An 18,723-nucleotide genomic window follows, 5' to 3' on the forward strand; every position below is an offset into this window, starting at 1 on the left:
TGGGATTACAACTAGTTATTTAGCATTTTAATCATAACAATAACACTTAGTTGTTTCTAATTTCGAGACTTTCGAATTTATTGTTAGATGCATAGCAGTTGGCAAGGAAACATGTTGGGAAATATTTCATACTTTAACTTTATTTGTTTGTGTTCGGCTTGGCATACTTTCAACTAAAATGCTAAACAAATATTTGGTTTTTGCATAATGAGTCTAGTCTAACCTGCTAAACACGAAGATGTTACGGTCTTTTGCTTACGAGATAGATATGATAATTTATCTTGAGAAAATGCTAAGTTGAATTCATGTACGTAGTTAATACAGGTATTAGGTAGGTCGGTACAGACCTACTTCGAATAATTTTTTCCGATTAATTTTCGAGAAGCCTCGAAAATTACTTAAATAAATAACTAACTACCTTAAAACTCGGGAAGCAGGAGAAGGGGCGGCAATAAACTCAGTAGCATCTCAGCAGTAAATACCTGTCTATACCTACGTATTTATCTTGAAAATGTTTTATCGATTTTCCTGAAAATTCCCAATTTTATCGTAGTTATAAAAGCAATTTTAGGAATAAAATAATAATTAATTTTTAAATCGAAACCAATAATTACATAGGTACCTAGTTCCGCTGTTTTGTTTAGGCGATAGATACCTATCACCTACTATAGTAAATAACACATAAAAAAATCACACTAATATTATAAAGGCGAAAGTTTGTGTGTATGTATGTATTTGTGTTTATACATATATGTATGTGTGTATGTTTGTTACTCTTTCACGCAAAAACTACTGAACGGATTTGGCTGGAAATGGAGATAGATAATATCCTGGATTTGCACATAGGCTACTTTATATCCCGGAATATCAAAAAGTTTTACGGGATTTCGAAAAACCTAAATCCACGCGGACGAAGTCGCGGGCATCAGCTAGTAATGAATAATTTAAACTAATTGATATACTTTTACAATAGAAAATGATATGTTCTTTTTTCAGTCGGCAGGGTTCATGACTGTTGTTTATTTTTGTAAGTAATCAATATAACTCGATTTGTTATGTACCATTCGTATAGTGTCGATTTTGCTTCAGGGGACGTGTGCGATAGAAATTACCGTAGCGTTAACAAAAAAATGAGCCGGATTGAAATGGCGCAAGACCGTGGCGTGTTAATTGTGGAAGTCCCTACAAAAGACTTGTGTCAGCAGTGGACCTCTTTTTAGAATAGACTAGATTTTTATTCAAGTAGACTTTTAAAGTGCTTTTGAATCGTCAAGATAATTTACCACTGGTTCGGAATGCCGTTCCTACCGAGAAGAACCAGCAAGAAACTCGGCGTTTGATAACGATAATGCCCTTTCATTTCATAAAAGTCCACTTAGCTATGTTGTAGCCATAGATGTATGATTGATGATTGATGGTTGAAGTTATAGCATTGCAGTGTACCGACAAGTTTATTTTCATATGAACACTAAGCCTGAGATTTATAGAGCGCACTTTGACTTAGCTTAGACTCAAGACACTAATAAAACGAGACAGCGTTATACTGGCATAAATCTGTCTCGTTTTAATTAAAACTTAAGTCGGAGCAAAGTCAAAGTACGTTCTATAGATTTCAGCCTTATTTAATTATTACAGTTTATGACATACTTATTTTTGTGTCATCCTTTCTTCTTTCCTTATTTTTTTTACACATCAGAAAGTGCAATAAAGAAGGTGTTAAGTGCTAAGTTATATTATTATGATCATTTGCCAAATTTTTAATATTAGTTTGCAATTTTTTTGCTGACGCTACCACCAATTGATCGCTTCGCAATAACCCCCTATACAGATGGTTATCAGTCCAGTTCGCCCGCGGCTTGCATTAAGCCTGATTCGATTTCGACTCGTCTTATTGTAATTATAAAGAAAGTTATTTACGTCCACGGTTGTATAACACGCTTTATGTTTGTAATTATATGCCCACATACCCCACATACAATATCTCTAAAAGGACTGCCACGGTTCTATTATCTAAGTCTGCAGCCTCGCTTAACGCTGATGCAACGACGAAATATTTCATAGCATTATTACCTGAAGTACCTACATAATTTAAATACTTCTCAGTGCTTTTGAAGTCGGTACACTTTAAAAAAATGCACTAAATGATGGTTTTAAATGATGCCCGCCCACTGCGTCCGCGTGTATTTGGATTTTAAAAATACCGTGTGAACTCTTTGATTTTTCGGGATGAAAAATATATCCGACTTTAGGATGCAAGTTATTCTGGTACCAAATAGATGATGCCCGCGACTTGTTGATGTTGATTTAGATTTTTAAAATCCCATGGGAACCCGTTGATTTTCCGGGATAAAAAGTAGCCTTTGCCAGCTATATCTCAAACAAATTTTGTCAAAATCGGTTAAATGTATGGACCGTGAAAAGCTAGTAGACAGACACATTTTCGCATTTATAATAGTGGATTATTATAATACATATTATGGATAGTGAAAAACGTTCTTACTTTAAAATTATGTTTATCTTTGATCTGTAAGTATCTTTTTCCGTCATCATGTGCAAAGGCTTCACAGGTTGAAATTGCAAGGCACGCTGAAACCGATAGCTTTGCTTGCAAGCGCATACCGCGAACCCGATATGCCTGCGAAACGCGGGAGAAATTACACTTTTATACGATTTTATACCTTTAGAATAGGTGGTAAAGTCTTTATTTCAATGTGAGGTCTGTTAGGGGATAGAATGTCAGGTTACATTTGATGTTATAATATCCTCATGTTATGAAATTGTATGTTTTCCCGAGATTTCCATACAGTGGTCTGCTTATTTTACATTTAGAGCAACTATAGATTAATATACCTGCTTTGGCTAAAATAAGACATGATAACCTAATACATAGAGCTTGTAGATCGTTAACAAGTGAAGGGTTTGAATTACAGGATAACACCATTTGATTATTTAAAAACTTGTAAGTTTATATTATACTAGTGACACGCCCCAGCTTCGCACGGGTAGCTTATTACAATTTTTCCTGTGCATTGTAGGGTCTATACCTCCTGAGGATGTTCCGGTGTCGGAACGAAACGTGCGTCGAGTGTGTTCTGGTGGATTTGTGTGGTGTTGCGTGGTGGTACTTGGGGCTTGCTTGGTGGCTGGCTTTTCCTGCATGCTTAGCAGTGGGAGGGCGAGTGGTGCATGTTGCAGGCTGCATGTTGTACCATACAGATTTGCCATTTTAGGCGGTTTATTGCAAATTAAGCTTTTGATTCCTTGTATATCATGGACTTCCGCACAGTAACGCCTGTTCCATACAACATCTAAAATCTATAGATAAACAACCACTAAACATAAGCATTACATTGTTTATAATCGCAAGTTTATCACCGATCGCAGACGTTAAGAGGGGTCTTTCCGTCACTCGCTCCATACAAACGTAGTTCCAATTCCATTTGAATATCAAGCAACTAAAGTCCATGAAATTTTACAGACATATTCTAGAAACTAATATCTATGCCTGTAGTTTTCCAGATTTCTGTTAAAATATTCGGTTTAAAAGTTACGCGGTCTTAAAAATTCACATACAAATCTTTGAGCTCCTGTATACTAGTATGTGTAGTCCAGATATTAGTTTCTAGAATATGTCTGCAAAGTTTCATGGACTTTGGTTGCTTAATATTCAAATGAAATTGGAACTACGATTGTATGGAGTAAATGACGGAGAGAGTTCAATTTCTCAGAAGCAATAGCCGCCAAAAGTTCATCGATACCTTGTTTGTAACAGTGCTTCTTGTAATTTTGGGTATATCCATCGCACTTTGAATACAAATTACGTTAGTCATAATATTATGTACCCACGTGAATACCTACTTACTATAGACGGTTTAAAGGTAGTTAAACTTTACTTAACTTTTGCTGAGAAAATAATAAAAAGAATCAATCAAAAGCGCTGAAGTCAAGACCGCATAAAATAAAAAAAGTGTCTTGGGTTACTAGGTATATTTATTTCATCCGTTTTCAAAATGGGCTGTAGGCAATGGGCACCTTTTCGGCAACGGTCTTGAGACAACTGGATTCTTGTAGGCCGAATCATCCATGAGGATCTTCTTTCTTCCCAAACGCAAAAAAATTTCTTTAGACGACTTGTCAAGCAACTTTGCGATAGGTTTTTAACAGGGCTCTCTCCGTCACTCGTTTCATACAATCGTAGTTCCAATTTCATTTGAATATTAAGCAACCAAAGTCCATGAAATTTTGCAGACATATTCTAGAAACTAATATCTGTGTCTATGGTGTTTTAGATTTTTCTAAAAATATGTAGTTTTAAAATTACAGGAGCTCAAAGATTTGTATGAAAATTTTTAAGACCGCGTAACTTTGAAACCGAATATTTCAACAGAAATCTGGAAAACCACAGACATAGATATTAGTTTCTAGAATATGTCTGCAAAATTTCATGGACTTTGGTCGCTTAATATTCAAATGAAATTGGAACTACGATTGAATGAAACGAGTGACGGAGAGAGCCCTCTTAAAATGCCATTCTTCTATGGTATGTTAGATATGTATCGCAACAGAATTTATCACGAATTGCTCGGTAATGCCGTCCGTAGTTTCCACTGGCAGGCATATACCTACTCGTAGTTACGTGACGCGCATGCATCGTCACCTTGATGCGCGCACGCACGCGCTATGTCACTTGCGCTGACTATTATTTAATTTTAGAAGTTACCTGTCTATAGAGTGACAATACGATCTCTTGGTATGATAAAAAAATAATTAAAAAAACCTACTTCCAAAACCACTACAAAGTACAAAATGATTTTTGTTTCTACACAAATCTGTATGTATTAAGTCGGGCGAGCATAATAAAAGAAACTAGAAATCTAAGCGTGAAGTTTAAATACGTGTACAAACAAAAAATATTTTGTAATTTGTAGTGGTTTTGACAGTCGGTTTTTTTTAATAAAATTTTTTTTCATCATAATTGTTGAAAGTTATTAGTTATGAATAACATTATTTTAGTAACAAACATCAAATAGTTACATAAGTACACAGCAACAATTTAGTAAATAGAAAATAACAACATGTAGGTATACCTGCTTGCCTACATACGTGAGTGAATGATGGTCTTATAACAGTGTTATGTAAATATGAAAGGGTACGACGTGGGAAGGACAAACAGAGAACTTGTGAACAAACATAACAAAACACAAACTGAGAATACCTAAGGCCCAGATTTACAAAAGACTAGCTGATTCACGCCGACTTTGCTTTTCAGTCTTATTTTTTCGCACGAATGCATAAAAACTAGGAAGTAAAGTTTGTTCGTAGGGGGTAATCTCTAGAACTACTGAACCGATTTTGAAAATTCTTTCACAAGTCGAAAGCTTAATTATTCCTGAGCAGCAATTGCTATATTTTATTTATCAAAAAAATTAGAGATCCCTACGAAAATTGTAATAAGCTACACGTGCGAAGCTGGGGCGGGTCGCATCTGATGGTAAGTGATGATGCAGTCTAAGATGGAAGCGGGCTAACTAGGAAGAGATATGGCAGTTTCATTAAACCCATACTTGGTACCCCTGATCGGTTTCTATATACACCGCATCTTATCGGACTGGTAAACCGCTTGGCGACACGGCTTTGCCGAAAGGGTGGTAACTAGCCACAGCCGAAGCCTTCCACCCGACCAGACCAGAAACAATTTAGAAAATATAAATTTCCAAATTGCCCCTGCCAGGAGTCGAACCCGAGACCTCCCACTTACAATACCACAGCGTTTACCACTGCGCCAGGGAGGTCGTCAAAATTGCCCTTGTGCATTTTTACAACTGACTTTCAAAAAAAAAAAAGATTCTTAATTCGATCTATACTGAGACGTAGAATCTTTACTACCCGATTTCGTCCAAGGATTTCCTTAGGTGAAATCCATTTAGGATATCTTAAAATCCTTTCTTAGTGGGGCTCCACGTCAAAAGGGAACCTATAAGAATAATCTCAGATTTGCAGAGCCAGCGATTTGAGCTGTAAGTATCTATAATTTATATTACCTACCTTTTGGTCAGTTTCTTGTTAAGTAGCTAATAAACTAAAATTTCGAAACCCATTTTAATGCGTCCTTAGACCTAAAATAGCTGGAATAATTAAAGCATTTTTATTTATTACCAAAAAATAGGCCACGGCAACTATTTTTAACTGCCATACTCATATACCTAAATGACGTCTTAGGTAATAGGTTATGTCGACAGTTTTACAAGTATTTTGTAACAATATGTACCTTGAAGTATTGTTTAACGAGATGTTAGTTTATTTAAGTGGCTTCTTACTCAATATCCAAGCTTAGCAACCATACAGTTCAGAAATAACCATACCAAAAGTATTCTACCTAAGCTTTGATACCTATGGAAACATTTTACACGTGTTTCAAATCGTAGGTGAAGGCAAAATCTTTGCTTGCATTTATTTTACACAAGTAAAACATTTTCAGGGGTCCTACTTTTTAGCAGTTAGCACCTCTTTAAGTAGAAACGTTTTAATATTGTTTTTGTATTTTTATACGTCATAGTGTATTTAGACCTACATATTACATTATTACTATTTTAGAGAAATCTAAACTACAGGCACAGATTGCCTTCTAGATTAGTTTCTAGAATCTATTGCACTTCGGTTGCTTAGTATCCGACATCGGCGACAAGCCGAGATGTCAGTCGAGTTGGGGACGCCCCGCACACCCACACAGCCCCCCGTGCTAACCCGGTGCGAGATATTGCGGGTGACGTGCGTCTGTGGTTGCCATCTCGACCTGTCGCGTACTTACTTCTAATCGACGATTGTACCTAACTAATAAAGTGATTGCAAGTTCCTACTTCTATGAGTGATTGTGACAATACATACAGAATAAGTATAAACCATGATTGATTTGAAGCGCCAAGGTTTATTCTGAGGTAGGTATAAACCATGGAATATGAACAAGAAATTTTTGCCAAATTTTACACTTTTACGAAATAATAGTCTAAATATTATAATAAGATCCATATTCGTCGTACACTTACTTAGTAGTTATCATTGTAAGGTGTCGGCGAACGATCCAAAATCAGAAAGTATGCAACGATACACTTTCTGCACATAAACTATGCTCTAACTGTTGACATCAATTACACATAAGCGGGGCATTGCTTCCTTATAAGCCAGCTAAGGAACTACCAGTAGGGTAACGCTGTCTAAGGGCGCCTGTCCACTAAAGCGGAGCGAAGATTTGTTCAACGCTTGGTCCATTAGAGAAAAGCTGTATCATTATTACAATCTAAGTTGTTGTGATGGACTGAATTGATAGTATTTTTGAATGAATGAATGAATGAATATACTTTTATTGTACACCACAAAATTAGTACAGAAAAACACATACAAAGCTCAACAAAATATAGGTACAATTTGGCGGCCTTATCGCTACCTAGCGATCTCTTCCAGGCAACCAAAATGGTCCAAAGGATATAGCTATAGATATTAGAGGTAGGTGGTGTAAGTGGTAGTGGTAGGTGGTGTGGTGGTTTTTGCTGCAGTATCACTGTCAATCAATAGACGTCCACTGCTGGACATAGGTCTCGTGTCAGCAGCGGCTTCCTGCGACTCGTTTGATGTCTGTCCGCCTAGTGGGGGGTCTTCCAACGCTGCGCTTACCGGTGGGAGGTCTCCATTCTATCAGCTTAGGACCCCAACGATTTAGGAACTTAGTGACCTGCCCATTGACTCTTCCAGGTTCACAACCGTTGAGCTACGTCGGTTACTCCGGTCTGGTTCTCCCATGGATCTCCTCATTTTTGATTTGATCACCTTAAGAAACTCCAAACATAGCTTTCTCGCTGAGTAACTGAGCTTTCTTGTGATTATAATTCAACTTAGAATAACCCGACTAGTGTCAATTTAGAAAAGAGAGTTTCCTTAATTGGATTAATCCAACCAGTTCCGATCACCTCTTGATCACTAGATCCACAAGAGTAAAAAACTGGTTAAGTGCTACTCGGATTTGCACACAAAGGGTTCCGTACCATCGCACAACAAATAACACATTTTTTAATTTTTTTTGCCACCAATTTGAAATTCTTATTATTTGTTATTGTAACGGCTATGGAAATATTATGAAAATCTTATTCTGTGAAAATTTTAACTCTCTACTGATTACGGTGCATAAGATACAGTGACAGATAACGGATGGTTCCGTTATCTGTAGATCCGCTGACAGACAGACGGGCGGATGGATGACGGACGGACGGATAGATGGACGAACAGCGTCTCCTTAGTAAAATATGGCACCCTTTAATAGGCACGGAACCCTATAACGTTAATAGTGTCTTACTACGGGATGTGTATTTCCGAGCGCAAAGTAACGTGTTTAGCTTCTATTTGTAACCAGTTACTTAATTTATCGATTAATCCGGTTAATATAGAAAGATTTATAGTTTGCTTAACAGCTCCCGGCAGTGGGTTAATCGGTTAAATTTATGGAAAGCCACGAAAATAAAACCCTAATATGCGTAGCCATGTTGTTACTATCGAAAGTGTTCTAAAAAAAAATACGTCTGTCGTCTATGTTAACGAAATCTTGTTGCTGAAAAAAATGTGCGCTGAGTTTCTTCAAGGAAATAAAAGGCCATCTTTCTCTTCGGTCGTTTCTTCATTACTGAAGATCGTTTTCCTGGGAAGATTGGTACAAATCAATTAGTCAGACCATCTTGTTGGTGAGCGGCCTCCCTCTCAGTGGTGCCCGTAATTATTTATTCTCCAAGTCCATAACCTACTAATGTTATAAGTAAAAGTGTTTGTTTGTTGGTTTCGCGTCGCAATGGACCAACAGTTCGACGTGATTTTTCGCATGAATATATTTAAAGACCGAGATAGTGACACAGGCTACTTTTTATCCCGGACCCGGCAAATCAAAAGAGTTCCCACGGAATTTTAAGACCTCGGAGGAAGTCGCCGGCATCATCTATTTGTCATGTACGCCATATTGGATTTGTCATAACGTCATACGCCAATAGCCTATTAATATGACAGGCGAAACTAATATCGAACGAATCATTAATTTTATCAAAGTCATATAATATTATGTAAAAGGTTTAGAATTACGAGAAAACCGATGAAAGATGACTATTCTTACACTTTACTTACATGGGTTGAGATTTTTAGGGCATATACCTACTTTGGCTATGCTCAGACTGTAGATTGACGACTTTGTCATAAATCTGTCTCGTTGAGCGTACCTACTTTGACTTTGCTTACGCTCTTTTAGATCTCTGCCGATCTCGGATAAAAATTCCACATCACAATGAGCCTATTCATATTATAGACCCTGCCATAGTGGCGTGCGATGTAAGATCGAAATCGCGTCGATGTGATTCGAGCAGAATATCCGAGCAGGGTCAAGACCCTAGGTTCTCCGAATGGTAATATAGCCATTAATGATTCCTGACGCGCCATGCGAACTTTGCTACGTGAGGAAATTCTAATTTTGGTCGCTTGCGAACCGAGTCTCTCGCACAGGGTTTTTTTATTTTACATAGACTACGTTGAACTCACTGAGTCTTCATTTACCTACGAGTATTTACAATTGAGGCAATTGGGATGTCAACAATTTATTCAATTGAGATTTTTCAAATAGGCTTTATCTACAACACAGCCTCACTAACAAATAAATACATATATTGTCGTTCTCAATAATACTGGATGATTCACAATAAAATAATAAGTAGGTATGCCCGCGACTTTATAAAGGTGGATTTTCGAAAATCCAATGGGAACTCTTTGATTTTCCTTGATCTTTGATTTGATAAATGAAATTAGGTAGATATTATTACGCCGCAATTTCGCCAAAGTTAATTAGGTATGTGTAAGTAGGTAACATAAAGCTGTAAGTGGTTTTCAATAAAATGAAATCTACAGCCGAAGTTTTGCAACAGAGGTCGTCAAACTGAAACAGAAATGTATCACCAACTGTAAACAGAAGATTACGAGTAGCGTTTAATTAAAAAATAGTTGGTCGCTGCAGCGTTTCGCCAATGTTAATTATTTGGGAGCTAACAATGGCTCGTAGTTTATAGCTCTGGCCGTGTGACCGCCACGGAGTTCGCACGCCTGCGATTATGTCGCGCAAAATTCCAACCGACAACGGATTTGAATCAACTTACTAATTTTCGCCTCAGTTTTATCACAGTTTTAGGACTTCATCTGTGGTGGCGTTTGCTGGCGCGCGTGTTATGCCTTTTTGGAGTGTTCTTTTGTTAGAAGTGGCCGGTTTTGTGTTCTGCTGGTGTTTATTGGTGGTGGAACTGACTGAGAAGCGTTCTAGATGGGCGCCGCGTGTGTGTCGGCGGGCGCCGGCACAGACGAAGTCCATACTTATACATATAGTTTCCGTAATTGACTACAAACTTGACATTGTCTCATCAATGTAAAGCCAGACGATAGAGGAAAAAAAAGTCACAGTTTTACGAATCGTAAAACTGATACCTCTTTGAGGGTAAAATAGGGGTTTGAAAATGACGGATGAATCACAGGCATAATCTGGAAAATAACAAAGTAATTAAAACATAATCCATCATAGAAAGTAGATTCTAATTTTATAGACCATTTATATTATAGTTTTAATGTCAAGAACATCGTTACATGAAAAATTACGTTACTTTCTCGTAACTAAAAAAATAACTGTAACCATAACAAGATGACATTTACAAGCGCTATGAAGAAACTATCTACATAAACAGAAAACGACCAAACCGCAAAAACAGCGTTAACTTTAACAACGTACTTGACCTTAGCAAGATGTTCAATTTAGAACCGTTACTAGGTATGTTCTGTGCTCCGTACAATTTAATTATTCAGTTGCGTTCAAGTGTGATAGCTATTTAATTATTTATTAGTATTGGTACGAATTGCAGGTATATTTAGTACAGTATGTAGGGCAACCAACAAAATCATAAAATCAAGATTAGAATAAAACCCCCCAGCTATAAAACGATATCGGTATATCTATACATATAATAAAATTGTAGAAAAGTGGTGTCTGTACAATGGAAATAAGTATATAAAAAAAGTAGCAGGGGTTGTTATTATATCGATGCCGAACCCGAAATTGTAATTAATTTTTTTTTGTCTGTTTGTCTGTGTGTTTGTGCACGCTAATATCAGAAACGGCTTATGCGATTTAGATACGGTTTTCACTAATATATTGTAGTAAGCTTCACTTAACATTTAGTGTTTATTTCATGTCAATCGGTTCATAAATAGAAAAAGTTATGTCAATTTAAAGAATCACGGCGAACATTTTTAACGTACAGAGTACGTACTACACGCCTCGCGCCTGAGCGTCCGTGGCTATATAAAGCGCGCTGAGAGCTATTCCACGCGAACGAAGTCGCGGGCACAGCTAGTCTTAACATATAAAAGGAAAAGGTTACTGACTAACTGACTGATTTATCAACACACAGCTCAAACAACTGGACGGATCGGGCTGAAAGGTGAATTCAGATAAATATTATGATGTAGATTTCCCCTAAGAAAAGATTTTTGATAATTCAACACCTAAACTGCTAATTTCTTTTTAAAGTTTGATGCAAGTATAACAATTTTTTTTAATAATATGCCTTGACTATGTACCGTTTTATGAGCAAAGCTGCACTGCATAGCAATTTAACATTTTTGCACATTGCTATGTTGAAACCGGGAAGCACTATGGATCTATACGTATTAAATTAAACTGTCATTATATCACAATATTATTTCTAGGTTAATCCTCATCTTACTATCAGTTAAATAGTAAATAGTAATCACATTGACACCTATAAAGGGTTAATAGGAACTTGGATACTCAATTTTTGAACCCACTTTAAACTAAGACAAGTCCTAGAAAATCCTATAGAATGACAACCCTACGTGTTAAGATCTATGAAACCTGCTCTGCTTACCTATACCTACAGGTGGGGGATATTTTCACCTGGACGTAATTTGAAACACCTTTGCACTATGCCTGTGGCTATTTATATCATTAATTGTAATTGTTTTATTTATAAACTATCTTTGTTATCTATCTATTTAGATAAGCCGTCAGTTCCTTGCCTGGTCTTTCTCCGAGGGTGTTGGTTGAAAAGATGGTTTTGGCTTCTGGTCATTTGAAAAAAATCATATATAAATCATGATTAGCATGTTTAATCAATGCTCGGCCCTTCGACGCGACCTAAGTTTTACACAAAACAGGTGGCTCATTAAAATAAATTAATGAAATACAAACTGATTACAAATCGTTACATGATTACCGTAAACGACTGATTACGTAACGAGCGATTAGCGATTACAGTCAAAATATCACTCAATTAGTAATGATAATCGATGTACTTTTACATTGAGTAATACGCCCGGGAGAAGACAAAGCTTTCATTAGGCACTCACAAAAAATTCTAGTATTTCGCAATGCTGTAGAAGCAGGCATAACTTTGCTGAATTCTTAAAAACTAAAAATTACAAGCTTGCTTTGCTATAAACTATCAAAATAAACAATTGCTTACTACGTTTCCTTCTTCTTTAGTATCGATCTGTGCATATTATGTACCTACTGCGCGTTGTCTCATAGAGATTTTTCTGTTTTAGCGGATTGTAGCAAATTAAGCTTATAGAATATTTACACTGATGTACTTTAGGTACTATGACAAAATGTAAGGAGTAAGAACCTTAGTAAATAAGGTAACACAAGCAGGTATGCTCTATGAGTGAGAAGATACTGAAATCTTTGCGACATTATACATCTTGTAGCCTCAACATCGTGATTCGTGATAGTAATTAGTATCAATAAAATTTCACTTATGCTTTATACAATAATTTTGCTGTGACTGGTTAGTTAAGCAACATGACAACAATTTGTGGACACGCCCCTATACATTCTTTTGACCAATTGGTCTAGTTCTTTAGCAGAAGAAAATATTGCATATACCTATTATCTTCTTCCCTACAAGAAGCTTCAGGTTGCTTTTTAAAAATTTGTTATGGTGAATTGATGGACTTTTTATTTTATTAGTGTTTGAAAGCACGAGCCGTAGGCATTGATAATTGAAAATCGTGATGCAAACGGCAGTTTAACCATTTTAATGGTTACCAATTTTTGTGATTGTGAAGTGAGCATAAACGATTTAAATTAATAAAAGTTTAAAGGTGTGTCCTACCTACCTGCATTTAGAGAAAATATTGGTGAGTATCTGACCTTACTTGCTAAATAAGATTTTTTCTTCTTCTTGGTACCTTTGTTTGCTTGTAAAATAAACGGAATAGATTTTTTAAATTCAAATAACTATACCCTAAGTATAGTTATTTGAATTTAAAAAATCTGGTTTTAAATGCAGAATTTGAATCTGTATGCAACTTAATTCATAATTCATATTATACATACATGTATGTAATATCATTAATATGTGACATTTATAATTTTATTACGCGTGAGTAAGCATCGTTGCTACGTAGCGTTTTAAAAATTGATGGTATAAATACCATACGGTGAAGGAAAACTTAATCGTGAGGAAAGAACTTGCGAACCGCTTAGCTTATGTGGTCTGTAGGGCAACGAACAAATACGCGACATAATATACCACTAACGCCATCTAGTTATATAATATTAATTATTCGTAACCTCAGAATAAACAAAACCCATTCTAAAATTAATGTTCGTAACCATTGGTTCTAACGTATACGAAATTAATATAAAATTTAAAATGCATATTTATACGTTGATTTTCCTTTTGATTTAATTTAGTAGGAAAATGGTGGGAAAATAATTCGAACTTGCCAGCCGCGGTAGGTATTCAACCTTTGGTGACTCAGAAGCTGAAGTCAAGAACATTGAAGAATTTTATTATATTCCAAATTCTAAGCATTAATTTGATCTATGCCAAGTGCTAACTATGTAACTTGTCTAACTTTCCAGATCTTTTTATTAATGATTTTCACAGCATTGTTTGGCTAACTTTTTATGCCAAATATTAATGTATTTAATTCATATACATGATACAAGGGCTATTGAATGAATAACGACGGTATTATAATTTTAAATGACCATTTGCTTTGTCTTAGAAAGTGTTTCATACATAATGTATAGGTTTAGGGATCAAGGGTTATGAGGAATTTGTGTACACTAGATAGTAATTTATCATGCATCTTTTTCATGATAACCTTTCAATGAAAGCAAGAAATCTACTTAAATAAAGTAATAAAACTGAATTGACTGTCTATTATTTCAAAATAACTGCCTTTAAATAATAATTTATAAAGGTTGTGTCGAACTATTTTTGCCTGGAATTACATATTTTTGAAACGGCTGGACCATAATAATATAACTTTCTCATGCAGGTAGAAAAAATACTAAGCAAAGAGTGATTAAGGCTATTTTTAACCCCCGACCCAAAAAGAGGGGTGTTATAAGTTTGACGTGTGTATCTGTGTATCTGTCTGTGGCATCGTAGCGCCTAAACGAATGAACCGATTTTAATTTAGTTTTTTTTGTTTGAAAGGTGGCTTGATCGAGAGTGTTCTTAGCTATCATTCAAGAAAATCGGTTCAGCCGTTTGAAAGTTATCAGCTTTTTTCTAGTTACTGTAACCTTCACTTGTCGGGGGTGTTATAAATTTTTAATTTACACTTGTTACCCCGATAAAACAAAGGTTTCCTCCTTTATTTTATCGGGAAGAAGAGGAAAGCTCTGGTCCCCATTTAAGTTATTCTAGTAACTAAAAAGCATCACATAAGTTGAGAGATCTTACTTTTGTTTTGATAGAGAGAGCCCATGAGGGCCAAACATTCGTTGTTTTATAAAAGCTAAAAGTTTATCTGCACATTGTCCCCACCACAGGGAGGAACGATCAGTGACTATGAAGTTTGGATCGTGTTGGCTTTGGGAGATAAAAGGTAACAAATGTGTAAAAAATATTTTTTTTTATTGCCACTTTACTAAATATCGTGATTTATTACTTACTATTCCTATGCCGAAGAAAATATAAAAAATTAGACTATGCTTTGACGTAAGATTTTTTTATTTTGTATGTGAGAGAGAGCGTCGTCAAAACCTGTCAATAATAAAAAACTACTCAATGGTCGATAAATAGCGAGCATCTGCTAATTATAGCTGATAATTGAAAATCGGTCAAAATGCCCATTACTTGCGCAATGAAACGTGTGAATGTAAAAGTTGTCGAATCTAATCGTGCCGTGTGGGAGATAGATATAAGTTTATGTTATATGAATTATGATGGGCGTCGGCGGTCTAGTTAAAGTCAAGTAATTACTGGAGTAATGGATTAAGTAATAACTTAGCCTCCAGTTATAATAATAATATAATCGGACCAATAAATAAATTTGATACTTCGTCCATTAACTATAATATACTAATAATTTGCTTTGCAAGATAAAGTTAAAAAGCACTAAAACCCGACTAAGTACTACCCGCGAACTACCGATAAATAGCGATAGATATAGTATAAAATTGTTTATTTTTTATTTAGACACAAGTTAGCCCTTGACTGCAATCTCACCTAGTGGTAAGTGATGACGGAGTCTAAGATGGAAGCGGGCTAACCTGGAAGAAGTTTTCATTAAACCCATAGGTACTCTTTTGGTTTGTACACGGCATCGTATCGGAACTCTTAATCGCTGGGCGGCACGGTTATACCGGTAGGGTGATAACTAGCCACGGCCGAAGCCTCCCACTAGAGCAGACCAGGAATTTAGACATTATAAAATTCCACACCCCTGCCGGAAATCGAACCCGGGACCTCCCACTAACGACCACAGCGCTGACCACTGTCTCAGAAAACATGTAGGTAGGTATGTGTACAGATATTATGTGCCACTGCGAGGGAGTCTGTAAAAGCGTTCTTCTGCAACAGCGACATTCTACCACCCGATTCCGTTTTTGGTTCACAAGTTTTTACGAGTTGCTATGCGTGAAAACTTCCGAATTATTAATCTTTGATCACGATACCTGTATCACGTTCTGTTATACAACGTTACGTGGTGTTGCGTTTCAGTGACAAGCAGGCCGTAACCGACATAAACACCGGTCAAGCGCGAATCGACACCAATCTAATTCATTTCCGATTTCATAATTGAGGAGTACATACTATGACTATTCTATTAGATTCTTACACGCTGAATTTACATACGATCTGCGATATAATCTAGTACGATGCAGAGTAACAACAGATTAAAACAACCTTCCAGGTTGACGCATTTTCCCAGTTTCATTCCCTTTTTACCGTCCAATGACTTCCCCAATTGAAGCGCAAACTCAAACAAACACACTGGTATCTTATTGCTACTATTAAGAAGACTACTACTATATCAAAAAGACTACTCTACTCTACAGATATGCATCGAACCTTATAAGATAAGATTAATTTTTGGCTCACCAAAAACTTTGAAATTACATATTATTGTACCCGTTATTTACTGAGTAAGATGTGTATGGAGCTGATCCTGAACTTGATATAGATGGAGGCATTCCAAGGTTCACTGGTTCGTGATGCTGAGGAGATTGTAACACTAATTAAGTAGGTATTCTACTAATGGTTGTTGTTGTTGGATTGACCTTTAGTGAAGCGTTATTTTAATGTACCTATCATGAACGGTGTATTATTTAAAAGTTGTTACCATTGTTGATGTTTCAAAAATAGTTTTTACTAGAGGATGCCCGGGACTTCGTCCGCGTGGATTTAGGTTTTTAAAGATCCCTTGGGAACTATTTGATTTTCCGGGATAAAAAATTGCCTATACCAATTACAGGGACGCAAGCTTCCTCGGTACCATACAAATCGTCAAGCGGATGAGTCTTTAGGAACCCCGCGGGAACTGTTTGTTTTTCCGGAAGAAAAGTAGCCTATGTCCTTCCCCGGAATGTATCCTAAGTCTGTACAAAATTTTGTTAAAATCGGTTCAGCGGTTGACCCGTGAAAGCGTAGCAGACCGACAGACAAATAGACAGACAGACAGACACACTTTCGCATTTATAATGTTAGTATGGATAGTATGTACATATGGATTTATAAATTAGGAGTACCTGCAGTTTTGTTGGTGCGGAATAATTATTATTTGTGTATTAAGTAGGTATAGCTTTCCTATGCAGACTCACATTTCTGGGATAAGTACCTAGCTATTACTTTAATCTACCTGCCTACTTGCGAAAGTCCTGTCAAAATAGGTTTAGCCGTTTCAAAGATAGGTTTACTTCTGACAAACAGACACATATGAATTTTGATAGGTAATGTGCACTAGAGAGAGCTAGCGCGTGCCAGACCTTCGTTATGTTGTAAAAGCTGAAAGTTTCCCCCTGTGTAGGGGACAAGATAAACTTTCAGCTTTTATAAAATAGCGAAGGCGTAGCACGCGCTGGCTCTTTGTCTAAAAGGCAGTATGACCAAAAACTTTATTTATTTAATTGCAATTTGTATGGATATTTATTATCACATGTCTAGTAGGGTAAACGATTTCACTCTTCATCAGCTTACTAACACTTAGAATTTATAATGGCTATGTGGCTATTATTTTTTTGCTTGTTGGGCGTTTCTTAGACATCCTATGTATCAATGAATGACCAGAAACATCATATCAAATCAAACTGTATCATCAATAAGACCGAATTTATCTTTGCTGCATACTTAGCTTCTAATACAGTGACTTAAGGTTTATTTTACCATGATTGTATAGCCGGACGTGAGTATGGAAGTATATAGCGGATGTGGTACAGTCAGTGCCGGGTTTTCCTGCCTTGCGTTTGAAGTGGCCGATGTTTTTTGCTCCAACTGTACTGGTATACTTAGCGATCTCGGATTGTTTATGATTGCCTCTGTAGACACTTTCTCGATTTGATGTGAGTTTACAGTGGTGATAGATTTCTTTATGAAGCTAAGAGCTTTAAAGATAAGAAAACCTTTATTAAAGTAGGTGAACTGTAAAAGGAAAGTAATTCCATAAATTAACCTACCTACGCAACTTATTGCGTAGATAGGTTAATTTATGGAATTACTAGTGACCTGCCATGACTTCGCATAGGTATATCTCACGAAAGCTTTCAGAATTAGGACGATTTTCACCGACTTATTTCACAATAATTATCATCATACCTGTAGCTTGTTTTTGCAATATTATGTTCATAAATTATTATTGTAGCCTATATATTGTGCTATAACTTTCTTGTATAATCGTTTTTTTTTTGTTCTAGGCGCAAAGGATGGAGTGCGGCACCACAGACTTTTGCAGAAAGCGTGGTGACCAGGTAAGGGCAACATTCAAATTCTACCCATTCCAACTTTGTATTTTGTTTTAAAAATAAGTAGGTGCGTCAAAATCGAACCCATTGTACTACGAAAAGAAAGGCAATTTTACTTAACTCTACATTATCCAGCCTATTCAAGTGAATCACACTATAATATTATAAAGGCGAAAGTTTGTATGTGTGTGTGTGTGTGTATGTTTGTTACTCTTTCACGCAAAAACCACTGGACGGATTTGGCTGAAATTCGGAATGGAGATAGATAATATCCTGGATTAGCACATAGGCTACTTTTTATTCCGGAAAACTAAAGAGTTCTCCCGGGATTTCGAAAAACCTAAATCCACGCGGACGAAGTCGCGGGCGTCAGCTAGTTATTTATAAATGGCAGACATTATTTTTTCTGTACTCATGTATATTTCTTTTAGAATACTTAT

General features: G+C 36.3%; 1 protein-coding gene across 4 annotated transcripts in view; it reads left to right on the forward strand.

Moving 5' to 3' along the window:
- LOC123870428 (axoneme-associated protein mst101(2)-like) overlaps nucleotides 1-18,723 on the forward strand; it is a 169,560-nt gene that overhangs the window by 104,677 nt on the left and 46,160 nt on the right. For all 4 annotated transcript variants that reach the window (XM_045913734.1, XM_045913735.1, XM_045913736.1 and 1 more), the window contains one exon: nucleotides 18,236-18,289. In XM_045913734.1, the coding sequence (XP_045769690.1) occupies nucleotides 18,236-18,289 (54 nt within the window). The remainder of the gene's footprint in view (nucleotides 1-18,235; nucleotides 18,290-18,723) is intronic.

The sequence above is a fragment of the Maniola jurtina genome, chromosome 12 (genome assembly GCF_905333055.1).
Source record: "Maniola jurtina chromosome 12, ilManJurt1.1, whole genome shotgun sequence".
NCBI lineage: Eukaryota > Metazoa > Arthropoda > Insecta > Lepidoptera > Nymphalidae > Maniola > Maniola jurtina.